Source organism: Camelina sativa, chromosome 15 (genome assembly GCF_000633955.1).
Source record: "Camelina sativa cultivar DH55 chromosome 15, Cs, whole genome shotgun sequence".
Taxonomy (NCBI): Eukaryota; Viridiplantae; Streptophyta; class Magnoliopsida; order Brassicales; family Brassicaceae; genus Camelina; species Camelina sativa.
The window spans coordinates 13,559,782-13,574,441 of NC_025699.1; the positions used below are offsets into that span (position 1 = coordinate 13,559,782).

General features: G+C 37.3%; 1 protein-coding gene across 1 annotated transcript; it reads left to right on the plus strand.

The window, feature by feature from the left end:
* On the plus strand, positions 2,393 to 4,934 carry LOC104746694 (serine/threonine-protein kinase WNK2). Its single transcript, XM_010468219.2, has 7 exons — positions 2,393 to 2,607; positions 2,711 to 2,748; positions 2,897 to 3,124; positions 3,209 to 3,429; positions 3,525 to 3,682; positions 3,766 to 4,126; positions 4,224 to 4,934. Exons 1-7 carry the CDS (start codon positions 2,554 to 2,556, stop codon positions 4,832 to 4,834), a joined length of 1,671 nt encoding a protein of 556 aa, XP_010466521.1. The 5' UTR covers positions 2,393 to 2,553; the 3' UTR covers positions 4,835 to 4,934.

Genomic DNA, 14,660 nt, shown 5'->3' on the forward strand with positions numbered 1-14,660 from the left:
TTTTTTTTTTTTTTTTTTTTTTTGTCAATCAGTCGCTAACTCAATATGCTGTCTATTTCTTGCTTTAGCACCAACTTATACTTATAAATTCACTCATGTATCCTAGCACATTGATTAAAAAATAGTCTAGGATGACTCTATGGAGTCTCAATTAATTGATCGGTTAAGTTACTGGTTAAGGGAGTTAACAAGGTTGACTGGTTCAGTTTTGGCAATCCGAGAGCTTCAATTCCATGTAAAATTCTCTAGGTAAACCAATCAAACCAATAATTAGATACCATTGATAACTGGGAGCTTCATTCCCTATTGCGCCTAAAATCAGACTTTAAGACATGTTAACAACCTTATAATCCTGAATTCCTAATCAAGAAAGCTAAGAATGTGAATTGATTAACACGTAGAAAGATAATCGAAAATGGTCTTCCCCGGTGAACTTTTCAAGGCTTCATCTACTTTAATTCTCATATATAATTACAGAGTCATGAATTCATATATATGGAGCTAGTATAGAGGTTAGAAAGAAAAAAAACAAAAACTTAAAAAGTATAGGAAACTCACTTAAATGAAGAGGAATATAAATAAGAGAGAATATGCATGCAATAAGAAGTCTAATCCCACTCCCATGTATGTTTTCCTTGTTTACACTAAGGGTCGTGTGGAAGCAGAGGTCTACTACTACCAAAACAAAGAGAACGATATAAAACAGTCCTTGTGAAGAAACATCGTTAACAACTTTGGCGTGTCACACTATACATCATAACCAATAACCGGTACCCAACTTATCGGGAGAAAATTCGGCGATTGTCGAAATCCAAGACGCCTAGACTCATATCGAACAACTGGCAACAACAAAAACACCATTTTTACTAATGGTTTTACTAATCTTGAGGATAAAGACAGTGACACCAACAGAGAAAGGAACAAATTAAATCACCAAGTTTGAGCTTTTTCTCTCATATCAACCGGAACATAAAGAAAAGATATACGCATTATGTTTCTAGAATGTGTGCGGTGTGCCATCAGACGGACGTCTCTTGGAATCTGATTTATAATTCACTAGTAGAGTGGTAGACTGGTGTTACTTGTACTTCTCTTAAGAGACTTATCTATCTATGTACCTAATCTTGACTTCACTGTCTTTTTAATCACTACAAATTAAAAGACAACTCAACAATCAATAATATATGAAAGATTACGACATCGAAAAAGTTATAACAGGCTACAAGCTACAATTATTAATTCACATGCTTGTTACTTACTCTTTTCAATCCATCTAGTTTCATAACAATGATGATTGCAGATTTTAAAATTAATTAATTTTGTCAAATTTTTAACAGAAAATGTTTATATATTTCGAAAATCTCTGCATTTCGATGAAAAATGTGTATCAACATATAGTCATAGAAGAGGAAAATATACACTTACACTAAATATAAAATAAAACTCTACGAATTTTTGTGTTTTTTTTTTTTTTTTTTGCCTTTAAAGCAACAATATAGAACATGATCTAGCGATTCCAAATACAAAATTGGAATGTTAAAGCATATGAGTATCAGAGTATGTAAGTGGAACGTGAAAAATAGTCTTCGTGTTTTGCAACTAAATTGTTTCTTTTCATGCATAACCTTAACACATAGATAATATAATATAAAATTTTCATTTTAGAAATCTATGAACATGTTACGTGAATATGAAATTGAAAAGATTATTACAAAAAAGTAAAGAGTTATGGTTGGTCCAAATGTGTCTCAACACAATCACCAAAAAAAGGAGACTCTGTGTTGCTGCCGTGACTCAGTTCCATGTGCTCTTTTCACCTTTCTCACAACCCGTGACACCGAACTGCTACACTAGACGACAAAAACCCCAACACACAAGTGTTCGATAAACCTACGACCTTTTTTTATTTGTTTTCTTTTAATTTTGCCTTTTTGGCATTTCCTTCGGTTATCGACGTACCGGTTTGGAATCATCCGGTTCTTGGAACTTAGCTTAAATCCCCGAAAAACCATTCACAGCTTTATAACAACGCATAGCTTATGTGGTCTTAAATCCACACTTTAAGATTCTTTGGTTCACACACAACACCTCCCAACTTAAATCATATACCACAATTTTTCTTTAAAATTCCACAAATATATTAGCTGGCCAGATAATTCAAAATAAATTTCTTCAAATATTTGAAATTGAAATATACGAATTTTCGTACCTGACTGAAGTTGAAATTAGTTGCATGCCGTTTTCCCTACGTACGAGATTTAGCATTTATTAATTATATAAACCGGAAAACCCGGTTATGTAAACCGAAGTAAACCGACGCATGTTGTTGGTAAAGCGTGTGATTGGGTAAGAAGCCTAACTAGTTGTCTGCTAATTGTCACTTAACAAGAAGAAGAACAAGAAAGAAAAACACTTGGTTTCGTTTATATATTCTTCCTTCTTTAAAACATTTAATCTTTTCCTCTTCTACCCATCTCCACAAATTCCAAACATCTCTCTCTCTCTCTCGTTCAAGAAAGAACCCAAAAACAAAAAAGCAGAAAGAAGAGAGTCATGAATTGTGAAGAAAGCTATGTTGAGGTTGATCCTTCTGGAAGATACGGAAGAGTATGTATTCCTTCTTCTTCAGAATTGAAAATGTTCAACAAAGTTTTTAACTTTCTTTTGGTTTATTGATTTTGGCTTTTGTTGTTTTTGTTTGGGCGTGCAGTACGATGAAGTACTTGGCAAAGGCGCTTCGAAGACAGTGTAATAATAATCTCATTCATCTTCTTCACTAGCTTTGTCTTTCTTTGAATTAAACTAATCATATTTTTAATTGTTTTAATTAACTTTGTTGGTTTTGGAATTGGTTAGCTAATCCAAACACTGTTCTTTGGTTTATTACAATTTTCAGGTACAGAGCGTTTGATGAGTATGAAGGGATAGAAGTAGCATGGAACCAAGTAAAGCTTCGAAATTTCACAAGGAACCCTGAGGAATTAGAGAAGTTCTTCAGAGAGATTCATCTTCTCAAGACTTTGAATCATCAAAACATTATGAAATTCTACACTTCTTGGGTTGATACACACAATTTATCAATCAATTTCGTCACTGAGCTCTTCACCTCTGGTACTCTCAGACAGTAAGTGTCTTTTCTCTGTTTAGTTTTCTTTTATGATTGATTCATAGAAGGGTATGTCAAAAGTTCAATTTTTTTATTTGTTAGGTATAGGTTGAGACATAGAAGGGTGAATATAAAAGCAGTGAAGCAATGGTGCAAACAGATTCTAAAAGGGCTTCTTTATCTTCATAGTCGTTCTCCACCAATTATTCATAGAGATCTCAAATGTGATAACATCTTTATTAATGGGAACCAAGGTCAAGTCAAGATTGGTGATCTTGGCCTCGCTGCCATTCTTCGTAAATCACATGCCGTTCGTTGCGTTGGTACTTTTTTCAAAAACTTTCAAACATTATTGAATCATCTAAAGACAGTTTAGGACCTACCCTTACCTTACTTTTGTTGTGTGTTTGTTGTTAAGGAACACCTGAGTTCATGGCTCCAGAATTGTATGATGAGGAATACAATGAGTTGGTTGATGTATATGCTTTTGGAATGTGTGTGTTGGAGATGGTCACTTTTGATTACCCTTACAGCGAGTGTACTCACCCTGCTCAAATCTACAAGAAAGTTACCTCGGTATAGAAAATGAATCTTTGATTTTTTGCTTCTTGTTCTTGAAAGCCAGTTTGAAGGTTAAGTCTTGTTTCTTCATTTTGCAGGGGAAAAAGCCTGAAGCTTTTTACTTAGTGAAGGACCCTGAGGTTCGTGAGTTTGTTGAGAAGTGTTTAGCTACTGTGACGTCTAGGCTTACTGCATTGGAGCTTTTACAAGACCCTTTTCTACAAGATTATGATAATGTGGATGGATTTGATATGAGACCTATTGATTACTATAATGGTTATGATGAAACTGGTCTGTTCCTTAGACAACCTTTGATTGATCAGTATGAGTCGTCGTCACAGATATGTGAGATTGATCTTTTCGCTAACGATGATGAGGACCATGTTGACATTTCGATTAAAGGGAAGAGAAATGATAGTGATGGGATATTTTTGAGGATCAGAATCTCTGATGTTGAAGGTAAAGTTTCAATCTTTTTCTTTTTTTTCCATAGTTGTAAGATCATCATTGGTTCGTAAAATGTTAAAATCTCTTTCGACTTTTTATGTAACGTTAGGACGGATAAGGAACATTTACTTCCCGTTTGAGACAGCTATTGATACTGCATTGAGTGTAGCGACAGAGATGGTATCAGAGCTAGACATAACGAATCAAGATGTTGCCAAAATCGCTGAGATGATCGATGCAGAAATTGCTGCGTTGGTACCTGATTGGAAAACTGATACAGAATGTGTTCAAAATGTGATCAACAACAACAACAATGCAGGGTTCTGTGGAGATTGTGCTTCAAACGGGTATATACAAGAGACTGTATCATCAGGAGAGAAATCTCATCATCATCATCATGAGTTTGATAGTTCTGAGGACAAGAGCTGTTCTTCAGTTCACGGTAGGTTTGCGGATATTTGGGGTTTGAGAGAATCACATTCTGATGATGGAGAAAAACAGAGTTCAAGGAAGGTTAAAAGTGGTTGGTGGTCAGAGAATGAGATGAGGAGAGAACTGAGATGGCTTAAGGCAAGACATAAGATTCAGCTTATGAGAGTGAGAGGTCAAACGATATGCGAGACACCAACGGAGATCTCTGTTACACCGGGAAACTCAGCTTCGCCACCTCTTCTTTACAGGGCTATATCACTTCCAGTGGATGCTGTGGATATTATGTGACATTGTATAGTCTGATTATAGTTATCACTTATATTTGTATGTTTCGACAATTTTAAACTTTTTGTTAATTTTCTTTGAACCTTTAAAACAATTTTGACAACTCCGAACCATTACATTAGTTGAAGGTCAAAACAATCTTTTGAGTATGGATCTCACATTGAATTGACATCTCAAATCATACCTCAACACTCTCAATTTCACTTTATCTGTTACAGCAATGGCTCCTCTCAAATAAAGCTCGGATTTTGTTTTTGTTTGGAGATGTTTGTAAGGCACCAAGCCTGATCTCCTGCAGTCATGCTTACAGCTTATTCTATGTACCCAACACCAAAAGTCTTCTTGCAAAACAACTGGTTTGTTAGCTGTAATAAGTTTTACATCTGATTGATGACAGAATATGTTACTTTAGGATTGTACTCTTCCAACCTCTCTCTTTGGGACATCAATTAACGCATTCACCATAGGATCCAACGGGTATTATTAGTATTATTATTCTTCAAGGGGTACTATCAAACCATTATCATAAATCCAAGGATTTAACCAAATTAATTTCTGAAGAATTCCCATTTCACATAATTCTAACATGCAAATCTCACCCATAAATAACACTTACTAGGTAGAGGACCCACGCGTCGCCGGAGTATATTTAACTCTACATTATAGCATATAGTTTGTTTTTGTTATTCGATTTACTTGATATACTAGGTACTAACCCGCGGAGAACCGCGGACTGAACTTTTTTTAATTAAAATTTGTGATAATTTATTTTATTATTATGTTATTTATAATAGTTTTTGATAAAAATTTGATTTGCTTATATTATAATTTTTGTATTTTAAAAATGTTTATTGAAACATTTGCATGTAATGAATAAAATTGTTTAAACATTTGTCAACTAAACACAATCTTTACTAACATATAAAAAAGAGCAATTAAATATAGCTAGTAAAAGTTCTAAAAAGCCTCTTTGAAAACAACATTTATTGTTTTTTTTCTGTGGCTTCCTTTCCTTGTCTGTAATAATTTTAACCTGTGGTGGAAATTTTTTTTGATAAAATTTGTAGCTGTATATTTTATTCGTTTTGGTTTTTAAAATCTTACCTGTTAATTTTTTTTAAGTACGAATTAGTTTTGATTCTAATAGATTTTTTTTTTACTTTTCTACAATTTATTTTATTTGATGTGTCCCTAGTTTTCATTTTTTAATTAATTTTATTTATTTAATTAATTAATTAATCTTAATTAAGTTTTTAATGGAAATTGAATGTTTTTTACACATTTTAAGGTTAGTTTCATATTTGTACTTCCCAATTAATATAGTAGGATAAAATTTGTAATTGTAGATTTTATTTGATTAGATTTTTAAAATCTTAGCTGTTAATTTTTTTTTAATACAGATTAGTTTTGATTCTAATAGATTTTATTTTTTACTTTTCTACAATTTATTTTATTTATTGTGTCCCTGATTTTCGTTTTTTAATTAATTAGATTTATTTCATTAATCTATTAATTTTAATTAAATTTTTCTAATGGCAATTGAATGTAAGTTTTTACATATTTAAGGTTAGTTTCAAATTTGTACTTCCCAATTAATATAGTAGGATACAAATTTTTTTTTTGTTTTTTTTTTGTTTTTATTATTTTTAAATAGTTCAGTATTGTCTTCTACATTTTTGGTATCGCTTCTATATATAGTGGGAAAAATAATAATATAATTTCATAATAGTATTTGATAAAACATTATTGTAGTTTCCATTATAATGCCATAATAGTTTTTATAATCATGTATATTTAAATTTTGATGCAATTGGCTGTGGTAAAATAAAATTCCTAATAATATGTATGCAAATCTTTACTCAAAACTATGTATTGTATAATATAACTAGATTATGACCCGCCCGATGGGCAGGTTTAGAGTTTTTACAATAAAATAAAATTTAACAAAGAATATAAAGTAAATATTTTTAGTAAGTAAAAACTATCTATAAAATTAAAATAGATATACCCCTCGCTCGTGTGAAGTTTGGGATTTATCTCCGATTCCAGTCTCCTCAGAGGGTTTTCCATATGAGTCGGTGTAATCGAATTTGGATTTTGTTTTTTAGAGGGATGTCTTTCAACCGAGTGATCCTGATCAACTTCTTCAATTACCATGAATTTTATGGGCAATTTGGAAGACCATAAATAAATAAAAAATTCAAGGTTTAGAGATCGAGGCGAATAATATAATTGCTCAGGCTTTGGACGATAAGCTAGCATGGGAAGAGGCGTTTTCTTTTATGGCGGTCATGTCAGCTCTATCTCCGTCCTTGGACGATAAGCTAGCATGGGAAGAGTTAGAAGCATTGTTGTGGGCCATGGAACGGATATGTGCTGCAGCCTGCATGGATCGCTTGTCAACATTTCGAGACTAATTGTGCTGAGTTACTCACTATGGTGCAGTCTCCTGAAGATCGACCGTCCTTCTCCAACTTGCTCGATGAGTTTAACTCGCTGGAATCCTTCCCACTATTCCCCATCTCTTGGATCCCGCGTGCGTCAAATAGGAAGGCGGATTGTCTTGAACGTGCTTCGTATTCTCTTATCTCTGAAGTTTCTTTTGTAAACTCCTCCCCTCTGACTTGGGCAACTAACCGATGAATTTCCTTTTAATTTATTGTTTGGTTGAAAAAGAAAAAAAAATAAATACACTTTTAGTTAAAAAAAGTGTTGTAGAGGAGTTCAAAGTTATTAAAATAAAATTAAATTTATCAAAGAATATATATTTAATTCTTTCCCCAAGTAAAAAACAATGTATAAAAGTAAAGAGATAACTAAAATTCGTTATATAAAATAGTTGTTTCTTTTTTTGCTATAATACACTAATGTATATCTATTTACAAATCTACTATCTACATTACCGCTAAAAGTGTATTTATACACACAAATATATTTATATATTTTACTGTTAAAATATACTCTTTAGTCTTTACTACTGTCAACAAATTGTCTTTATGGACACATTAAATAACCTATTATATGTCTCTCCACTTTAATATTTGTATAGTGACAAAAACGCATATGTTAATCTTACATACTACTATCTTATATATTACAATAACAGTCTTTTTGAATAAATTATTTGATTGGTGAAAAAAATATGAGATGATCTATTTTTATTTTATTTTTTTTTGTTTACTTCAACAATTTTTTTTCTTTATGTAAAGGTGAGTATTTACATTTTTTAGAAACAATAATTAATTGTATAATTTTCACTATCATTTTTTATCTTATATAAAAAGTAATCATTTTCTTGTAAATTTAGCAACTTAAAATTAAAATAAGTGAACAAAATTATAATTTCAAATTTTATGACATATATATATAATTTCCTTATAATGATTTTTCTAAATTTTAAAGCTGTTTAAATTTTATAATTTTCTTATAATTGCCTTTTAATATTTTTAAAACTCTTAAAAATAAAACTTTTGTCTTACATTTGGAAAGTTTACAAATATTTTTTCTTTAAAATATTTTAAATAAAATAATGTTTTTTTCTCTATTGTACTTTTACATAAAACATTTTTTTTTTTCAACCAAACATTTATTAAACTAAAAGATAACTCCAAGATTGGTTGCCCAAACCGGAGGAAAAGAGTTTACATAAACATTTTTATGGTAGGTTTTTAATTTTTACATTTTTAAAATTTTTTTAATAAATTTAGAATTGACATGTGTCAACATATGAATGATACAATTGACACGTGTTGCGATCTTGTTAATGAGTAACTTTGACATCAAGCTTTATATAATAAGACTAGATAAGACCCGTATTATTACGCCGGTAAAAATTTTAAAAAATTATTAAGAATAATTAAGTAGTATATAATATACATGTTTTTAGATTTTATCTTGTAATATTTTAATATTGAATATGAACCTCTCATATTTCATTTTAATACTCTTTCAGTTTCATTATATAAGAGTTTTAAAACTTTTTTTGCTTTATTTTATAATATTTTCTCAAATTTCTATGTAAAATTTTTATTAATATAACAATTTATCACTATTTGAACTATGCAGCATATTTTCCTATTGGTTAAGTTTTATAAATGACATAATATTTATTTATTAATCTTTGTGATTTTACCCAAAAACTCTTATAGAATAGAGAGTACCATTTAAATATATATACTATCATAATAAACCAAATTTTAAGTTTAATTACACATTTCATCTTAATGTATAGAACTAAATATTTTATATCAAACATAATTAATACATCATATCAAATCTATATCTTAATAAGAATTGAAAATACAAATAAAAATTAAAAAAATATAATTCGCAAAAAAACTGAATCAACATTATTTAAGATATATTTGTTATTTTGTTATTTCATAAGTACTAATTTTACCTCATGTCATAATCAATTTTAGATGAGTGAAATTTATAAATTAAAAACATATATAAAGATATAAAAACATTCTCATCAAATAACTGAAGATTTATGAAACAACCCGACCCTTTTTTTTTTTTAACAATTAAATACAATGTAAACAATTATGCAGCCTATACTACTAAATTAAACACACCCAAACCACAACTCCTCATTAAACCAATAACAACCAGTACACACAGCGGAAACATACCAACCATACAAAACCATTACAACATCAATACAATAACAATCCTAAGCATTCTATCCATCAACCTAGCATATCTCTATCCAAGGTTCCAACAACATATCCGACAATCCAATAACACACAAACGAGACCCTAGATCATCCTCCTCCTCATCGCCATGATTCCACAACACAAACCTGCACACCACAAACAACAATTGAGATGCGTAAGTATTATCACAAATACTTAGTGAGGCAATCCTCCCATCTACTGGGCTATACACACAAGCAACTGAGAAACCAATGCTTAACAAATGACAACCAAACACAAACAAACCAGGAAAAATCACGAAACAAGCAACTTGGTGTCGACCGACACAAGAGAGGTGTCGATCGACACTGGCCAAACATGGTGTCGACCGACACCTAACTGGTGTCGATCGACACTCCCTTCGCAGACGCGAACTGTACGAATCCGATCGACGAACCTCCGTTTCCAATCATCTCCAATCCGTTCCAACCTCACCCAAAACCTTCGGGAACCTATAAGAACCATAACACAACCACCACAAGCAAGAACAACACCACTAACACAACCAATCAAGCAAGAACAACACCACAAAGCACCACCAATCAAGAAAGAACAACAAAGGATTCTCAGGCTTAGATAAGCCATGGTCATGCACTCACCTTATCAACTNGTACCTCCTGAGAAATACCCTGCTCCCACTCGCCGCAGCTGCTCCATCATCTGCACATACTGAGCAACCACTACCTCGGCCCCCGGCTGCACACCTGCCTGCAAACCTGCCACAGGCTGCACCGCTGGAACCTGTCCACCAACCACTGGCGGCACTACTGGAACCTGCCCACCATCCATTGGCAGCACTACCGGACCCTGCCCACCAACCACTGGCGGCACCACTGGATCCTGCCCACCAACCACTGGTGGCACCACTGCTGGAAGTCGCTGCAAAACCTGAGCTAGCAAGTCCATCAAGACATCCTCCCTGCCCGGAGCATCCTCTGCTACAACCCTCACACCCGGGGCAACACCGTGACCGATACCGGGCCCATCCGCCCTGCCGTCACCCAAACCAGCATGGTCTCCAGACACACTAGGATGAACCTGTGACTCCGCTACCTCCTCCCTGGCCATGCTCTGGGTCACACTCTCACTGGCCTCAGGAACCTGACCTCGTCCCCGACCACGACCACGACCACGCCCACGACCACGACCGCGACCAACAGCACCCTCTCTAGCCATCTGCACTACCCAGAACAGAAGGCTAAGCACACAATTCAAAAACCGCACATAGAGTACACATCTTACCGTGGAATCTCATTGAAGGCTCGAAGAGGATGATACTAGGACTCCATACCGCAAACAAATTGACTAACTACTCATAATCAATTCCATCACACAACATCATGCATCAACAAAAAGGAAAATAATTCACCCAATTAAATTCCTAACCGCTCTAACCATCCATTTAACCATCCTAGAACCGTAAAGGCTCTGATACCAAAATGAAACAACCCGACCCCTTTTTTTTTTTAACAATTAAATACAATGTATAATTAAGCATCCCATACTACTTAATTAACCAACCCAAACCACAACTCAACATTAAACCAGCAATAACATTAAGCACAGCGGAAACATACCAATAATACAAAACCAACAACATCATCAATACAATAACATTCCTAACCATTCTATCCGGCAACCTAACATAACACTAACCAAGGTTCCAACAACATAACCAACAAATCCAATAACACACAAACGAGACCCTAGATCATCCTCCTCCTCATTGCCATGATTCCACGTCACAAACCTGCACACCACAAACAACAATTGAGATGCGTAAGTATTATCACAAATACTTAGTGAGGCAATCCTCCCATCTACTGGGCTATACACACAAGCAACTGAGATTCCAATGCTTAACAAATGACAACCAAACACAACAAACCAGGAAAAATCACGAAACAAGCAACTTGGTGTCGACCGACACCAGAGAGGTGTCGATCGACACTGACCAAACATGGTGTCGACCGACACCTAACTGGTGTCGATCGACACTCCCTTCGCAGACGCGAACTGCACGAATCCGAACGACGAACCTCCGTTTCCAATCATCTCCAATCCGTTCCAACCTCACCCAAAACCTTCAGGAACCTATAAGAACCATAACACAACCACCACAAGCAAGAACAACACCACTAACACAACCAATCAAGCAAGAACAACACCACAAAGCACCACCAATCAAGCAAGAACAACAAAGGATTCTCAGGCTTAGATAAGCCATGGTCATGCACTCACCTTATCAACTGATTATAACAACCAACACAACCAGTTGAGACCCTCCTAATGTCTGAAACAGCCCAGAAACGCCCTACAACAAGCCACACAACCAAAAACGACTTATAGCAAAACTGCTCAGAAACATCAAGAAAGAACAGTCTCAAAGACGAAACCCTAAAAGAAAAACTAACCGTTAACTAACAAATCGCTCCGGTGAAAAGCTACCCCTAGACGTCACGAAGCTTCCCTCAAAATTTCAGCACGATCAGGCACCACACGAGACCACGATCTCAGTTACAATCTCCGATGGTCCCAACTCGCGTCTGAGAAAACGTGTCTCACGAAACTGCCAATAACTCATCGAGTTTAAATCCAAATCTACTTCTGTAAAAAGGCGAATGACGATGAAAGACTTGGGAATAAAACCACCAAATTTCATTACCTTTGAGAACGATTTGATATGCCGAAACTGTTTCCTCCCAAACCCTAACGATTCTGCTCTTTCTCCTTTAATCTCCTTCACACCACAATAGGCTCTCTCCTCTCTCTCTATCTCTGCAAACGGCGACCAGACACCCTAAAACCCTTAATTTGTCGCTTCTCCACTTATATACTCGGTTTAGATAACTAAACCAAACCAACCAAACCAAAATCGCGAATTAAAACAAACCCGACGAACCCAGAAATAGTGGTGTCGATCGATGCCACAAGGGTGTCGATCGACACTCCTACCAAAACCGCATAATCTGGTTCGCGGATGTTACAATTCTCCCCCACCAATAAGGATTCGTCCTCGAATCCCGCAACACCGTCCATCCGTCAAGGACCTCCATGCCACCGTCAACACGGCCCGCACGTCCTCCGACCAGACTGAACACCGTCAGCCAAGGTTTCCCGTGCAACTGTTGCAACAGCCCGCACACCTCCGACTGAACCATGAGGTCTCCCTCTAGTCAATATACTCACATCCTAGACATTATTTGCTCACAACTCAGTGCTTCCCCCGTCCGTGGTCGCAACCAACGAATCATCCCGGCTCGCTATCAGGCTAACCACCTTAAGCTACGGCATCCAGGAAGTCACTCACACTCCCCCCGCTCTCAGGTCGCAACCTTCGAGTCATACCGGCTCACTGCCAGGCCATAGCCTACAGCTACGGTATCCAGGGAGTCTCACACGCCCACTCCCCCCGCTCTCGGGTCGCAACCCTCGAGACATATCGGCTCACTGCCGAGCCGCGGCTCACAGCTACGGTATCCAGGGAGTCTCATAATCCCGCTCTTGGGTCGTCACCCTAAAGCGCGCTCTCGGATCGTCATCCGAAGCAAACATACCACTCCCACTCTCTGGCCACAAAGTCCATCGAGCTATCGGTATCACATGAGTTGGGCCCACACAATCCTGAGCAAACAAGTCTGATGTCATCAAGTATCTCCCGACTAGATCTACCTCAATTCCATTAATAGGCAAGATTTAACTATTCATAAAACTTCTCATTTTTAGAAACTTTCCTTCTTTAATGACATTCTATTTATGGAAACTTTCCATTTATAGCAACCTTCTATTTATGGAAACTTCCCATTTATAGAATTCTCGAGCTATTTCCTTTCCAATGGTTTCACAATTCTCAAAACCAAAGAACTCCAACTTTTATTAGAACCTCAAATGCAATAATCGTTTACAACTCCAAATGAAAATACATCATGAAATAAAGAAAACAAAAGCTAAAACTAAGCGCCGGAATGGACACCTGGTCCTCCCTTTGGCTGCGCCGAAACCTCCATCATCTGCCTCCTCTTAGGACAAAAAGGCCTGATATGCCCTTCCTCCCCGCAATGATAACACACTCGACGGTACTCCTGCGAATCACCAACCCTGGGCCCGCTTGCCGACACGTGATCCATGCTCCCGCGCCCAAAACCTCCCTGGCCACCTTGGTTTGCCACTGTCGTCTCTTCCCGCTTCCTTTTACGCCTTTGCTCCAACTGCCTATCCTTGCTTGGAATGCTCTGCTCCAATGTCTCCTCTGAACGAGCCGCTGGACCGACCACCACTAACTGTGACCTCAAGTCATCCTCTATCCCAGCTGCAACCTCAACCAGCTCTGCCCTCGTGGCATAGCTCCTCACTCTGCACCGAGTCCTCAGATCATCCCGCAAAGCCAGCAAGAACCTCCGCACCTGAGCCGACTCTGGCTCCCAAGCCCGACCTGCATACCCCACCAGCCGACTGAACTCTGCATCCAGCTCCCGCACTGTGCGGTCCCCCTGAGTCAACCCCAAGAACCGTGCCTCCATGCGATCAAGAGCCTCCTGTGGAAAATACTTGGAGTTAAACTCCCTCACAAAATCTCCCCAAGACATACCCCGCTGCACCCTCCGTGCTGTCACCGACCTCCACCACACACGTGCATCTCCTGACAAGTAATACACTGCCAGATCCACTCTATACCGGTCGGGACACCGAAGCGACTGGAAAATATCCTCCATCCGCTCCCTCCACTCATCAGCCACACTTGGATCCGTACCTCCTGAGAAATACCCTGCTCCCACTCGCCGCAGCTGCTCCATCATCTGCACATACTGAGCAACCACTACCTCGGCCCCCGGCTGCACACCTGCCTGCAAACCTGCCACAGGCTGCACCGCTGGAACCTGCCCACCAACCACTGGCGGCACTACTGGAACCTGCCCACCATCCATTGGCAGCACTACCGGACCCTGCCCACCAACCACTGGCGGCACCACTGGATCCTGCCCACCAACCACTGGTGGCACCACTGCTGGAAGTCGCTGCAAAACCTGAGCTAGCAAGTTCATCAAGACATCCTCCCTGCCCGGAGCATCCTCTGCTGCAACCCTCACACCCGGGACAACACCGTGACCGACACCGGGCCCATCCGCCCTGC

Coding starts and splice junctions, on each gene's coding strand:
- LOC104746694 (XM_010468219.2), top strand. CDS start 2,554: ATGAATTGTGAAGAAAGCTATGTTGAGGTTGATCCTTCTGGAAGATAC. Junction 2,608..2,710: donor CTTCTGGAAGATACGGAAGA/GTATGTATTCCT, acceptor TTGGGCGTGCAG/TACGATGAAGTACTTGGCAA. Junction 3,430..3,524: donor ACATGCCGTTCGTTGCGTTG/GTACTTTTTTCA, acceptor TTTGTTGTTAAG/GAACACCTGAGTTCATGGCT.